At 46.4% G+C, this 15,544-nt stretch overlaps 1 protein-coding gene across 7 annotated transcripts in view; it reads right to left on the bottom strand.

Moving 5' to 3' along the window:
- Window positions 1–14,641, bottom strand: part of AMPD3 (adenosine monophosphate deaminase 3) — a 57,476-nt gene extending 42,835 nt beyond the window's left edge. For 2 of the 7 annotated variants that reach the window (XM_077113981.1, XM_077113982.1), the window contains exons 1-2: window positions 8,384–8,871; window positions 4,506–4,731 (exon numbers count right to left, since the gene is read on the bottom strand). In XM_077113981.1, the coding sequence (XP_076970096.1) occupies window positions 4,506–4,731; window positions 8,384–8,408 (251 nt within the window). In that variant the 5' untranslated portion in view covers window positions 8,409–8,871. Of the gene's footprint in view, window positions 1–4,505; window positions 4,732–8,383; window positions 8,872–9,348; window positions 13,214–13,321; window positions 13,410–14,035; window positions 14,147–14,392 lie in introns of those variants that run through there. The other 5 variants (XM_077113976.1, XM_077113977.1, XM_077113978.1 and 2 more) reach the window with 5 other exon arrangements.
- Between the last annotated feature and the right edge of the window lie 903 nt (window positions 14,642–15,544).

The raw sequence follows: 15,544 nt of genomic DNA, 5'->3' as shown, positions 1-15,544 counted from the left end.
GAATCCAGGTCTCCTGCATCCAAATGATTTTTAATACTTTTGCTGCGCAATGCTCAAGTTATAACAAATATTTATATGTCTATTTTACTCAAAACATTCTTGAGGGAATATTCTGGATAACCAAATTTTCCAGATAACAAAGTCTGCTTCCTTTATACCCCAATTAAAAAAAAAAACATTTCTGGTGTGATTTAAAGAAATACATAATTACTGCCTTCTTAGTCAGAGCATGCTGAACATATTTTAAGGTTTCCTTGGTGACTCCAGGTCATCACTATGCTATTTAGTCACAGAGAGGCAGTTTGTCCCTAGACTGCTGTGCTTTGAATTCTTGTATCTGCTTTTCATAATTAGTCTGTTTCCTCCCTCCCTGCTAGCTGTCAAATAGTAACAAAACCAACACTAATGATGTTACCAGCACTGCGCTAAGCATTTCATATGTATTAGTTATGTAATTCTCACGAAGTAGGTCCTATTACTTATCGTCCTCATTTTGCTCATCAGGAAACTGAGGCTCCGGGAGTCAAGAGCCTTGTCTCAACCATGCGATAGTCAGATGGACTGACTCCGAAGCCCACCTCATAATCACTATGCATCACTTCCCACCACCCTACCTCTCACTTACAATTTGTTACTTTAAATCTGCCACAGGATAAGAAACAAGAGAGACAAGCTTATTGAAGCTCTGTGTAAAATACAAATAATTAGGAGACCCAGACCAGGGAGTGACAGCCAAAGGGTACAAGGGTGATAAAAATGTTCTAAAATTGATTGTGGTGATGGTTGCACAACTCAGTGAACATAATATTAAAATGCATTGACTGTACACTTTTAAATGGGCAAACTGTATGTCATGGGAATTATATCTCAATAACGCTATTTCAAAAGGAGAAGAAAAAGAAATAGGAGAGCCTGAGAAGCTCTATTGTACATTTGGTGGCTCAGAAATTTTTCACGTTGTCATCCGTGTTAGCTAAGTTCCAACTATGTACTCAGTAGGGAGGTGAATGCTAGGTTGAAGGAGCAGATGAGCTGCAAAATGAAAAGAAAAGAGAGATTCTAGGCTCCTCCACGGTTTTCCTGTCGTCTTGTCTTGCCTCCTAACTTTGATTCCAGAGATAGTCTACCCCTTCTCCTCACCTTGACCCCACCTCTGGGTCTCAGGGGACCTGCTACTGCCCTTATGACCTGCCAGGCCTACAGAACAAGTGTTTTTCTGAGCATCCTTGATGCCAGCACCTGGAGCCAATCCTGAATCCTAGAAGGAGAGGTCCACATCCAGCTTGGCTCTTACAGCTGATGCAATCCTGGACAACAAGCTTTCATGTTTTGGGTGCTTATCTTTCTTGCTCACAACTCAAGACTTCCTTCTTTTTGTAAGAAGTTGCTTTACTTTTTTTTAGAAGTTGCTTTACTTCTATGGCGCTAGCTTGTGCCTTTATATTACATTTACAATAGATTTTTTTAATGAGAGGAAAAAACAAAATTGCATAAAGAAAAGCCTTCTCCATGTGCCAAGAGTATTCAAGCTTATCAGAGGACCTGGGCCAAGGGACGGCTTTTCCCAAATTGGAAGCCCATCTTCTGAAACATGAACCTGCAGATTCTGGGTGTCTGAAGACCTGCTGCTGGTTCCAGGCCTTGGGCTCTGTAGTAGTTAGTTACATTCAAGTGTCAACTTGGCCAGGTGATGGTGCCCAGTTGTTCTGTCGCTGTGGACTTCAATCTTCAGCCTGTGAGATTCATCTATGGCTGATTACTGCTGCGGTTGGCTAAGGGGAGTGCCTTCAGCAATGAGTAATGTTTAGAAGGAGAAGTTGCAAGAGAGAGGAACAGCTTAATACAGCTCAGCAAACCTCAGATCAGAGCTCTGTGCTCAGAGTTCAGACCCAAATGTTTGTAGATGCACAAACGAAACACCCCTGGGAAAGCCATTTGAACCCAGAAGCCAGGAGAGAGGGCCGGGTTTTTGTGTGCCTTCCCAAATTAGTAAATTTGTTCCTAAATAGATCCTCTTTATAAAATCATGACCATCTCTGATGTATTGCATCCCAGCAGCATCAGCAAACTAAAACAGGCTCCTTTAAGGAAGGCCCCATGTCACCATTTAAATTTCAGAATGTCAGGGATGTTCCAAGGATAAAGAGGGACCTGGGGAGAAGGGTTCCTCCAAAAAACTGTCAACATCTGAATATCTGGAGAAAATGCAGAAAGATGCCTCTACTGAGCAGTAAAGAGAAGAGACAGAATTGGGGTACCCAGCCCCAGAGGACACTGTGACATCTAAGAGATGGTCCAGGGACCAGGTAGTCCTTTGACAGAGAAGAAGCCAGTGGACAATGGGGAGCTTTGGCCCCGCCTCCCTCCATTTCACCGGGAAGTCAGCCCTTGCCTCCTGGGGAGCAGCATGATGGGATGCACTATGCCCAGGGTCATTCCACTACCTCCATCCTTGCCTGGAGATGGGATAGCTTCATGGTTCAAGTCTGAGCTGTAGATACAAAAGGGTTCCAGTCCGTTCTCTTACTTACTTGCAATGTGATCTTGCGCAAGTTAATTTCTCCAAGCCTGAGTTTCCTGATTGCAAAACTGGGATAAGAATATCCACTTGATAAACTTGATATGACATGAGAACTAATGTAAACTGCACAGCATAGCTCTCAGCCCACAGAAGGCCCATGCTGCCTATCTCAGCAGCAGGATGCTGAATAAGTAGTTAACATTTCCAGGGCACTTTCTAGGACCAGGATGAAGGTCCCTACAGTCATGCTTTCCTCTACCCTCCAGGGATGGCTACAGCTGCATAACCTAGGGTCACCCCCCACCCCTCATTCAACGCGAAGCTGGCGCTCAGAATGACCCTTCACTCCAGGGCTTACAGCCCCTCAGAGAAAGGAAAGCACTTTTGGATAGTGAAGCCCTGCATTTGACCTTATACCAGTAGCCAATTTGCTAGTTCTTTTCAAAAAAAAGTTAAAGAAATAATGAAATTCTATATTACCAAGAAAGGAAAGGATTTGTCTTTTAAATAAGGGGGTAAGTAACGTAGAAGGACCTGATCCTGGGCTAGGTCTCAGGGAGGGCTCAAAGTGCTACCGCCTTAGCTATTGAAGTTTGCAATGGGCTGGGCACTCAGGGACACAGCTGTGGCCCTACTAGACACTTTTCTTTTTTTATTCTTTCGTTCTGTCCTCCAGGTGAGAAAAGTGTTGTACTTAGATGAAGATCAAAACTCTATATCAGAGAGTACCAGACCAATCTTATGTGAGCCCTGCTATCCCTCTGGCCTTTTGTCCTCTCACTCTTCCCTTTTACCACACTCTAGCCACGTGAGCCTCCTAGGAGACACCTGAAGGCCTTTGCTCTGTCTGATTCATCACCCAACTCTTCACATACCCAGATCCTTTGCATCTTTTAAGTCTCAGCTAAAATGTCACCTCCTTGGAGAAGTGACCTTCCCTGACCTATTCTAAAAAGGACTCTCTCACCCTTCAATACTCTTTCTCTCTCTCAACCCCTTATTTGTCTTCTTCATGGAACTTGTGCTGATCCTGGGCCTCTTTGCCCCCAGATCTGTTCCTCGTCCTCCCTTCTGTTTCCCTCGGTACCAGATGGCTTCTAGCCGGGTTTGGCCAATGACCAGCACTGAAGAAAACAGGAAGGCAAAGACAGGCAAGATATTCCATCTGTATCTTAGGAGGTGTCTCTGCAGCTACTGCCTCTCCTCTGTGGATTTCCACTGGACAGGCCCACCAAGGCTCCAGCTTCCCCAGGATTATCCAACTCTGAGCTCCAGAAATACCACCTTTCCATCATCTCTCCAGCCTTCCTACTGTGCCTAGCTTCCGGGTTGCCTCCCTCTCACCTGTATAACCAATTCCCTGCATTAAAATTCTGTTTCCAACTCTCACGTGGCTTCTGTATTTCTGGTTAGACCGTGACTGATACAGCCCTTATCATAACTTGTAATTTTTTAAATCAATTTTTTCCAGTTACTTTCCTATTATCCAGACCCACAGTAAGCTCTGTAGGACCGGACCTGTATTTCTCTTGGTTATTCTCGCATCCCAGGACCCAGTACAGCACCTGGATGACCTGAATTACTGATGCAAAATATTTGTTGCAAGATGAATGAAAAGGAAATAAAACTGATGTTTCCCAAGAATATATCCAAGAACCAAAAAGAAAATGGAAATGCCATTTGGAAGTGGCATGTACTTATGTACATGATTTATTATTAAAGTTGCAGCAGGGCAAAAAGTGGTTTTTGATCTTTTCCAATAAAACAGAGGACAAGGACCTCCTTCCTTCAATAAGTAAGTGTTGAATTAAGTAATTATGGCTAAAAGATAAACACAAAGACACGGGCATGAGACCCCCCACTCAGCTCCCGCCACCTCCATGGATATGCCAATTCCTATGAGGCACCTCATCTCAGGACATACACCCATGGTCTGCTTGGGTTTGCACAACTCTGCACATAAAACCAAGTCTTGGGGACAAACCTTTTTGCAGTCTCTGCAGACTTCTGCTCTGCCAGCTCCCTTTGCAGCTCCCTCTCCTTAGCTTCCTTCTGCCCAATAGGACAGTCCTCAGGCACGGTGAAGAGGGACAGGGCATCTTTGCTGTCTTCTTCTCGGAGTACTTTAGCAAACACCTTCTCAGCCAGGAGCCGGACTTGCTCATCCACTTCAGAGATGTTCAGCTTGGGGAATTGGCGTGGCATCTCGGCTAGCAAAGAAAGAGCAAGCATTAACCTTAACAAATGATTGCATGGTCTGGGTCCTCAGTGTGGGGGAAGAGAAGGCACTGAGGACCAGGCCTGGCCCCCCTGGTCCTTGGGGTAAGCCAGCTAGGCAGGAATTCCCTAGGCCCGACACATCATATACATTTTTTAAGTTAGCTCAGTAAGTAATTAGATGATGTGGCAAGGCCACTTACAATTCATGAAAAAACAAATGCTCAGAAGTCAAAGAATGAACCGTTGAATTAAGCATGCTTCTATTTCCCCAAACTCAGGCAATCTGTAGCCACTGATAGCCCTGCCCTTTGGACTTTGCTTCCAGGATTGAGAAGGGAGAGGAGAGTATTCAGGACCTCCTCCTCCAGACCGTGCATCTGAGCTGTGGACGCAACCATGATCAGATCTCACTACCCCACTGCACAGAGAGAAAGAGCAAAGCATGAAGAGTTTAACAATTAGCCTAAAGTCCCACGAGATTACAACCGTATCATGGGGGATCCAAAGCTGCATTCTTCACCTCATTAAACAATGCTGTTTACTGAAAAAGAAAGAATCTGTAGTCACAGTAGCACCCCTCAAACCCTCTTACTAGTCACAGCAAATAAAATAAAGTGTTTGAAACAAGGACACCCTTTATCTTTTACAGCCTCGCCAAGAACTCACTTCCTCGTGAAAGCTTCCTCTTATCCACCTCTCTGTATACCGATTCCTTACTCTCCGTAACTGGCCTCAAATATCTGATCTAATTCTTCTTGTTTTGTTTAACAAACACTTATAAAGCAATTAGGATGTACATGCTATTAAGACCTTTATATTATCAACTCAGTTAATCCCTATTATTACCAATTTTACTGGTAAGAAAATGAAGACAGAAAGCTAAATTGTTCAGGGTCACATTTTTTAAAAGTTGGCAGAAATGTGTGCTGTTCTCAGCCTTCCTTTCTCCTGTCTCCTCCTTCTCTGAGCCTCTACTGTGAGACTTAAACTAACGACAGGATTTCCAAGTCTGCAGTCTTAACTACATCGAGCTGCTTCTCTTTGCCTTTTCAGGTATCAGGGCAGGGTCTCCCCACTCTCCCCAGCATAATACTTACGAATGGGTGAGTGCTGCATCCTTTTCAACAAGCCACCTTCAACAGGAGCAGCTCTGGAAGAGTTTCCTGTCTGTGTTTTACCACAGTTTCTTTAAGGCTGGTTTAATGAGAGGAGTGGTTTTGTCAGCCAAAAGACAGAGGATGAAGGTGAGAAAGAGCCCAGTTGCTGTCTGGCAGGGGAAGGAAACAATTACAGGGCAGGAGGGACTCGCCAAGTAATGGCGGTACAATCATCATGAGATGAGGGGTTTGGACTAAGTGGTCTCTAAGGCCCTCTCAGTTCTAAATACTAAAATTCTAGGTACCAGAGAGGTTTCTGGTGGCCAGGGAGGTCTGCTACTCTGGTCTTCTCTGCGGCAGGTAGGTTTAATTCATAACACAGACAGGAAGGAGAAAAGAATGCTAGTAACGTTAGTCAAAGTTTTGTCTGTGGGTCTCTTGACCATAAAACCAATTTCTTCCTTCCCATCACACCCAGGGACATGCCTTTCCTGGGCCTTTCTCAGCCTAAGGGAGTTGGGTGTGCGGCAGTGGTGAGACACATGCAACTGTAGTGATAAACGGAAGCAGACAACAAGACAGCAATGCCTGTCCCCAGAAAAGAGGAACAAGGAACATAGTTGACACGAGATTCCCACATCTTGAGAGTGACAGGTTTAGGAGGTCCACAGCTCAAGTTGCAGTGCCCTTCCCCGTTCCCCCAACCTAACAGAGAGCAGAGAGGAGAAGCTGGGAGGCATTGGAGCAGAGGCGCAGAGAAGAAGGTGACCATGAGAGAACAGCTCAAAGGACGCAGGACGCACCTAGGACTAAAACAAAGCTGAACCTGCAAGCCTCAGTCCCCAGGTTAAATGCAGAGTTCCAAAACCCGCATCACATCTCAGAAGTAGACATCAAACAAATCCCACAGGGCAGCTAATGCCATAAAGCCTCTACACCATTTGACCAAGTAACTCCGCTTCTAGAAGTTTTTTCTAAGAATCCCAAAAAAGTACAAAAGTGTTTATCTGAGCTCTGTATATAGATAGCTTGAAAATGTCCAAATTAGAGCATAATCATTAAAAAAAAAAAACTGTTATGCAGCCAAAACTATTTCTATGAGCAGTGCAATCACATAGAAAACATCTCATAAAATAACAGCAAATGAAAATAACAATAATATACAAAATTGTATAGTGTTTTGGTTACAACTATAAGGAAATGTATCTCCTTATGGACACGGGCCACAAGAGAGACCCTCAAAGTTGCCAGATCATAGGATTGCCTGGGGGGTGGAGTGCCTTATTTTGAAAATTAATGCTGTTACAATGTCATTTTTAAAAATACAAAGAAGATACAAGGAAAATGAATAGACTTATAAAAAGAGGGGAACAAATCAAACTTCTTAAGCCAGCAGGTTTTGGCAATTAGTGTCCTCTCCCATTTACCTTATACTAGAGAGACACCACCCCAAAGACCCTTCTCTGCATTAGCCCCTCCCCTGAACGGAAGCTGCCTACTACAACCCCTGTCTTCCCCAGATACCCCCAAACACTCACAGGCCTAATCCAGACACACCCCACCACTCACTTCCCCAAATGGGCATTTAAGGGGTGATTTATGTTGACGGCTATTATACCAGACACTGCTATGTTTTTACATGGGGCATTTTTAGCTCACTCAAGTCAACTGCACATACTTTTCCGTATGCATCAATTTACACAAACTCAGAACAACTTCCTTTATCCTAGTTTAAATCAACCTTTCTCAAACTGAGCCTTACAACTAGTCGATATCTTTTGTTGGAAAAATAACTCCTATGATCAATTCATTGAGGGAAATTCTGCATTCCATATTTCCTCACCCCCAAATTCACAAGATTCTTCAGCACATTAAAGACTTAAAAATCATAGAAGAACATTCCCCACACTTTTTTCCCCTAGTAGAATCTTTTTTTTAATTTTTTTACAGAACCCATATGAGTCTCTTGCAGAACTACTACCAGTGTCTTAAATACTTGGGAAAGAATTCATTCCATACTTAAGTATGGACCAAGTAACCCGCTTGGGCTACTGCACTAAGTGAATGGGCCCTGTGAGCCTGCGATACATGTGCAGTCTTCTGTACATGCTTGGCAGATACCTGCCATCTGCAGACCCTTCCCTTCAGAGTTTGGCTCAACTCTCAGTCCCACAGATGTGCCAAGGAAAACCAGCTCTGCTAATTCCAAGCAGAGCTTCAACTCTAGCTGTCTGTTCATGCCTGGCTTTCCACGGTCTGTCAGCTGAAGCCAGCACGCTTGGGAGGCTTCCCTGTGAATTCACTGGTACCAGGCAGCTGTTGATACAGATTATTTCACTGTTCCATGTAACACTCCATTCAACTTGGAAAAGTGTCCTCAAGTTAGGAAGTTCTAAAACACCACCAATTTTGACAAATGGTATCTTTCATGTCATCACAGTCCTCCCAGAAAGGAAGTGCAGTGCCACTTAAATTCCCTCCTTACACAAATGAGACTACTTCCCATCCTCTCCAGGCTCCCCTCATCAGAACCCACAACACAAACCTGAGCCTGGCACTGGAGTCTCCATGGGTGATTCTGAAGATGCCACACAGGCCACAGCCCAGGAGCTGCCCCGGAGGCTGAGCTGAGTCAGTGGAGAAGTGCAGCTGGCTGGGTCCTGTCTGCCACTGCTGGGGTGGGAGGTCTCTGATTTACATATCTATGAGAAGCAACGAGCCAGAGCAAGAAATGTCTGGGCTGGATATTCTTCCGTGAATATGATATGAAAGGCAAATGGAAAATTTCCAAGAATCCTAAAGGCCCCCAGGTAATGCCTGTTATCCAAGGTAAAATGGCTTTTGTATCCTGAATGCAGTGTCCTGGCCTTGCTCACAGACCTCACCAGAAAACAAGAAATTAAAACTGCTTCTGCCCCAACCCAGTGGTGCATTGCTGCAGCCCTGACCAACCACAGAAGATAAACCACACAAAAGCGATAACCATCACCTTTGCTGCTTCCGTTTTGAAACCCCACCTCAAGGGTTTCAAACCCCTGGCAGCCAGGGTTCTCTTACCCAGGGCGGGGCGGGGGGGGGGGGGTGAGGGGTGGGAGCATTCTGCTGCACAGTCTGCCCTCCCTTCCCTGACAAGGGCCTCCCGAGGCCAACCCTTGTGAAGGCACCCAGAGCCGGGGGAATGCAGAAAGCAGTTGCCAATTCAAGCTCCTCCCCTCCTCCTCTAAAAGAGGGAAGGACCACGAACAGCTCCCTTCTTCCCCAGGAAAGGACGGACACTCTAGAGCAGGAATGCCTAAGCGCAGAATCACGGAAATGCAGAAATCCACCACAGGCAGAGCAGGGCTAGGCAGAAACGCTGGCACATCCTTCTTTCTTCACAGAGAGAAGCTGCACCTCACAGGTGGCCGGGCAGCCTTGGCGGGCTCTCCCAAAGGCCCCCAAAGAAAGGAAGTCCCACCTGACCCTCCAGAGCCCATTCCCAGCCCCCACTCCATGCCCGTCCCTTCTTACTGCTGTTCCCAGCTTCCACGTGGGCCTCCAGGTCCGACAGCCTCCCGAGGGGCCGGCTGGGCGCTGCCACCCTGCTGCCAGCAGCTGCCGCACTCCCCAAGGAAGGTGGAGCCTGGCTCAAGTGACCCACAGAAGCAGTTCTCTAAAGCCAAGCAGGGTAGATTAAAACAGCATCACAGGGTGCAGAGCTCCGATTTTCATCCACCATTTAGGAAAAGGACAGTTCTATGTGGGAAGGCTCAGAACAGACATATAGCCTCCCAGTGGCTTAGATAAATAGCGTGGGCCTGGGAAATAACCCTGAGTAAACTGGCTATTTCAGTGGTGCTGTTGAAGTCCTGGGGGAAAGAGCCCAGAAAGGTTGGGTCAGTTGTTTACCGGAGGCAAGCTCTAGCCCTGACTTAGGCCTGAGTCACCTCCTCATGTCCAATCGTGAGGTTGTGCCTAATTGAGTCCACTTCATAACTCCTGTGAGCAGAGAGCAGGATTACAGGGTTGACACATGACCCTCGGGCTTCTGCTGGGCTTCAGCCATTCAGAGATTAGGAGCCACCTGTCCTCACAGCTGTTTCATAAACAGTGCAATCCGCAGGCTACAAGCAACCTAGAGGGAGGGTAATGTTTATTCATTAAATAATTAAACAGACGTATGGCATAAAGAAAAAATTCCAAGCCCTCAGTACTGTTCTGCCAGAAGGGAGGAGGGGAAAATGATTCCTTCAGCTGATGTATTTCGGGGAGGGTTGAGATGTGGTGTCTCGCTTATGTATCTCATAAGTATTTCCACCCTGAAGGCCAGACTGAATTTATTTTGTTGCTGAAGTGCCCCTTACAAACCCCAAAAGACAGTAAAGGCTAAAATCAATTTGTCTCATCAAAAACAGGCACCAATTCCCCCCACCGAAGGATGATGCAGACTTGCCAATACAGGGGTCCATTTTCCTTCTTGTTTCAAGGTCTACATGACTCACACATAGAATTGGAAAAAGGGGCTTGACCCACTAAATATTGGCTCCAAGACAGACTTTGCCTGTTTCATTCACTTTTGTATCCCCATGTCTGATATAGGTAGGCACTCATTAAATACCTGTTGAATAAATGAACAATAAATAAATAAATGAGTGAATGAGCCAAGTTGATGACTCTATCTATGGCAATCTCAAGAATCAATATTATGTATTGTGTAGCCAGGTTACCTGGATTTGAATTCTCGCTCCACCACTTAGTTGTATGCCCTGGGCAAGTTATTAAACTTCTGTGTGGCTCAGTTTCATTCCCTACAAAATGAGCCTAATAAAGGTACTAGCCATTGTCATGAGTTGCCATGATCATGACATTAGTTAACACTGGTGCTAAGAATAGTACATGGACAAAATTTATATTTTGACTAGTGTATTTCCTAATATCTTATGTGGACAGCTTAATTGTATACCATAAGTACATGGAACCTTGAGTAGGACATGAGATTTTGTAGGTTTGTCCAGAGTGATGCCTTGATAAATTCCAGAAGGATTTAAACAGTGAACAAAAAAGTATTTGCAAAGTCCTCTTGGGAGAATGGTGAGAAAGGGGGAAAATCCAACTTCCCCAAGTGGAGAATTCTTGATATTCTCACAAGCAGTGGGGACAACCAAAGCAATAGGCTGAGCCCCCAATCTTAAACTTAATCCCGCAAAGGATAGACTAAGCCTACTAAAAATTAGGCCTAGGAGTCACCCCCAAGAGAACCTCTTTTGTTGCTCAGATGGGTCCTCTCTCTCTTTCAGTCAACAGGACAAACAAACTCCCTCCCTCCCTCTCTCTACGTGGGACATGACTTCCAGGGGTGTGGACCTTCCTGGCAACATGGGACAGAAATCCTAGAATGAGCTGGGACTCAGCCCAAGGGATTGAGAAAACCTTCTTGACCAAAAGGGGGAAGAGCGAAATGAGACAAAATAAAGTGTCAATGGCTGAGAGATTCCAAACAGAGTCAACAGGTTATCCTGGAGGTTATTCTTACACATTACATAGATATCACCTTTTTAATTAAGGCATAACAGAGAGGCTGGAGGGAACTGCCTGAAAATGTAGAGCTGTGTCCCAGTAGCCATGTTTCTTGAAGATGATTGTATAATGATATAGCTTTTGCAATGTGACTGGGTGATTGTGAAACCCCTGTGTCTGATGCTTTATCTACCTTATAAGCAGATAAGTAAAATATATGGATTAAAAATAAATAAGTAATAGGGGGAACAAATGCTAAAATAAATTTAGTAGATTGAAATGCTAGTGATCAATGAAAGGGAGGGATAAGGGGTATGGTATGTATGAATTTTTTTCTGTTTTCTTTTTATTTCTTTTTCTGAATTGATGAAAATGTTCTAAGAAATAATCATGATAATGAATAAACAACTATGTGATGAAAAAAGAATGTTCATATTGTATGTTGATTGCTTTTATTAATAAAAGCTAAAAAAAAGAATAGTATATGGTATGGTATGTGTTTCATAAGTATTCTCTATCTACATCATCACCACATCAGCTACATTATTTATTGAATTCCATTATGTGCCAGGCACTTTCCCAAAATCTTACATGAGTGCAGAGAAAAGGAAGCCATGTCTAAATGTAAACTCAGATTGGAAAGAGGAATGGCCTCCTCTACAGAACGTTATTTCTCGGTGACTGTGCATAGCCAGGACTCCAACCATGACTCCATGCTTTATACCCTAGTCCCTTATATACTAAAAACCCAAAGCTATTGTCTCCTGTTCTAGATATGCAGCCAGCACACAAAAGAACTAAGAGATTAATACACTTGGTAGAAGAACCAGAAGGTGATGTTTCATCTGCCCATAGTATTTTCATAATCTAGGACCCAGCAGGTAAGGAAAAGAAAAACAGGCCTCACTTCTCAAAGAATTCCTTGAAGCAGTTGAGGGCTATTCACCCCTTCTCTAGGATCTCAGAGTTTGGCAAGGAAGGACCAAGCCTGGCCTGAGGGCAGGGCTAAGAGAGGTCAAAGAGTCTCCCAGCAACCCACCCAAGCAAGAGCCACTATTCTTAGAGAGGGCAACCCCACGAACTCAACTTCATGCCCCTCAGCGTCACAGCCAGGCCAGGCCAACTATCACAGACCTGTTGTCAACACTCAGTGGTGAGAGCTGACAAAGGCTCTGTCTGCTTGAGTACCACTCAGCATTGATGCTTCATGGGCAGGGGAGGAATTTTTCCTCTGAAGATTCCAGCTACAGCCAGCTTTTCCCTGAAGATGGCCAATGTTGGTCACCACATCTAGGAGCAGAGCCAACAAGGGATCAGTATCATGCTAAAATTCCTGCTGGCTGTTCCAGCTCTCATCAACTCCTTTGCTAATTTGTCAACACCAAGGTTCCAGTCACACACAAGGACCTAACAGTCCCAGGAAATGACACTCTAGTTAGCAAGCCTCTCCCATGCCAGGACCTCTCAGAACTCACCCCAGAGGCCTCTATCAGCCAAAAGGAGCCATTAGGAGCTCTCCTGGCAAAGCAGCTTACCAGGAAGTTCAAGGGCAAAAAGCACGCTGTCAGAGCAAGGCAGTATAGACTGATGAAGGCCTCAAACGACCTCATCACCCTGACATCCCGTTCATCCCACTGTGTCCAGGTAGATTTCCACCCAAGCTGTAGGCATCCGGCCAGTCCTCAAACACCTAGAAACTTGTCCCGGTTGTTCCCACACTTAAGTGATGGGAGGTCCCGGGCCCCATCACTTCTCTAAACCTCGTGAATCCATTCCAGGTCGCCAGGAAGCCCGGATGCTGTCGGCTCACCAGACGCCGCTGGAGCCCAGGCCGCGGCGCATCATTCAGGGGTACCCGCAGGGATGAGCCGGGGTCGGCTGCACAGCTTCCGTGAGCTAGTACGCCCCGAGCGGAGGTTCCGACCTGCGAGCGCTCCCCGCTCCCGCCTTGTCCCGTCGGCCCAAGGTCAGCATCCCGCGCACTCACCGACTTCTGGAGACAAGGCCCTGCGGTGGGTCAGAAGGGGGCGGCCCGCAGGGCTGGAGCGCAGGTGACTGCGCGGAGCAGGGTACGCGGCAAGTATCGCGGAGAGGGGCAGCACCGCCCCGACTCCAGCCGGGGCCCGGCCCAGGTCAGGCCGCGCCCCCGCCCGCACTCGGCTGGAGCCCGCGGTGCGCCCCGCAGCAGGGGAGGGAGCCAAAGCGCTCAGAGGGCGCAGCGACCCGGAGCCCCTGCCGCAGAGCGCCCGGCCTGGCCCAACCGGAGGAGGAGGGGCCGCCTCCGCAGGGAAGAAGTCTGCGAGCTGCGCGCCGCCCCAGGTCCCCGAGCCGCGAGGAGCCGGGAGGAGAGCGGCGCGGGCCGGGCAGCCGCCGTAGCTGCGCAGGTCTGCCCTGCCCGCCGCCCGCCTGCGAGGCCTGCCCGCAGCTACCTGAAGCGCTAAGGCCGCGCTGCCAACAGGAAATTTGAGAGCTCGAGGGACACGGCGGCCGCCTGGTCTCTTGGCCAAAAGCCGCTGACGCCCGCGTCCGCCGCCCCCTGGGCTCCTCGGTGAGCCGCCGGCCAGGCTCCCTGGATCTCGCCTGCACAGCCACCGCCGAGCTCCGAGACGGCTCCCCGAGGGGTGTCTGGGCCTCCTTCCCTGCCAGGACTTTTCCCAAGGAGAGGTTCCGGGGGTCTCAGACCCCCAAACAGGTGACTTACTCCTTGTAGATGAACGGACCAACGAGCATGGGTTTTCTCCCGGACGTCGGTCTGGTCACTTGGATCACCTTCCCGCCTCTCCCAACACACACACACACACACACACACACACACACACACACGTCACTTGGATCACCTTCCCGCCTCTCCCAACACACACACACACACTCTTTCTCTCCCAACCCTTTTCTCTAGCTTCTCCACCTGCCACCAATGTCCGGAACGATCTCTTAATTGTCAAAGCCAGGGGGTGCCTTTCCGGCCTCTGACATTCGAACCTGCTGAGCACGCCTTTCTTCCTGAAATACTTCCAGAGTTGGCGCCGGACGCCCTTCCTTATCGGAGTTTTTCACGTACCTGGCTGCAGGCAGGGACCGCGTTTTCAGTGTGGCCTCCCCCGTGCCCCACCGCTGCCAGCCCCTTCTCTTCCTCCCTTGGTCTGCTGTGGGGATCTCGGCCACTCCCCATGGTTTTAACAACCTCCTGCTTGCTGATTGATGACTCTTGAACCTCATCTCCAGCACAGAATAATCCAGAGCTGCGGATGGGGCATCCAGCTTCCTCCGGAACATCCCTACTGCAGGTTCCTAGGCCCATGGAAATGTGCCCAAACCCAAACTCCTAATTTCCTTTCCAGGAAAGGCCTGAACCTGCTCCTGCTCCTGCGTTTCCAGATTTAGTAAATCACACAGCCATGCATTCACTCTACAGACCACATTTGGGAGCCGTCCTTAACTCTTTCTCCCTTTCATGGCTCACACCAAATTAGTAATAAAGGAAGGTTTTATTGCTAATAAAGCCAGCGGATTTCACATAGTCTTGTGTAAGCACCACTTTATTCCTTCTGCCTCCCGAGGACCTCTTGTAGTTTGGTCTCCAAACTTCCTGGATGGTACACCCCAAGCAGTAAAAATGTGTTGAGTCCATAACTTAATGTTTGCAATTTATTTATGATTGCTATACATACACAACTGTATTAATATATATTATAAAGCACATTATATAAAATGTTAAAGGATGCAGTAAAGATGAAACAATATTTCTTAATTATTTACTTCTTTTTTATTGATAGTACCTTTTTACCTTCACTCTAAAATTATTAGTAATCTTTTTAGTAAGAGAAACATTAAACATGGTTTGAATGAATCAGTTTAATATTTTATGAGACCAGAAAGAATGCTTCTAAGTTCAATTAATTTCAATACTTGGTCCTAATGGCGATTAGTGCTAAAAAAGATATCTCACAAAGATAAATAGGTCCAAATAGAAGAAATGCATCTTTGACCGGGCTTATTAAGTCATAATTCTCATGCTTTTAATCCATCCACAAATTTTGCAAAGTTAATGCATTAGAATACTCTTCTTTCTCCATGAAGCCAATATTCTCAGTGATGTTTTCATCAGTTGTTCTTACAAGTATTTTTAACAAATGTGATTTTAATAACCCTTGAAACTTCACTTGGAAGATTATAAAATGGGTGAATAAAAAGTTTCTAAGTTTTACAATCA

Source organism: Tamandua tetradactyla, chromosome 8 (assembly GCF_023851605.1).
Source record: "Tamandua tetradactyla isolate mTamTet1 chromosome 8, mTamTet1.pri, whole genome shotgun sequence".
Lineage (NCBI taxonomy): Eukaryota > Metazoa > Chordata > Mammalia > Pilosa > Myrmecophagidae > Tamandua > Tamandua tetradactyla.
This window is presented reverse-complemented; position numbering and strand designations above follow the sequence as displayed.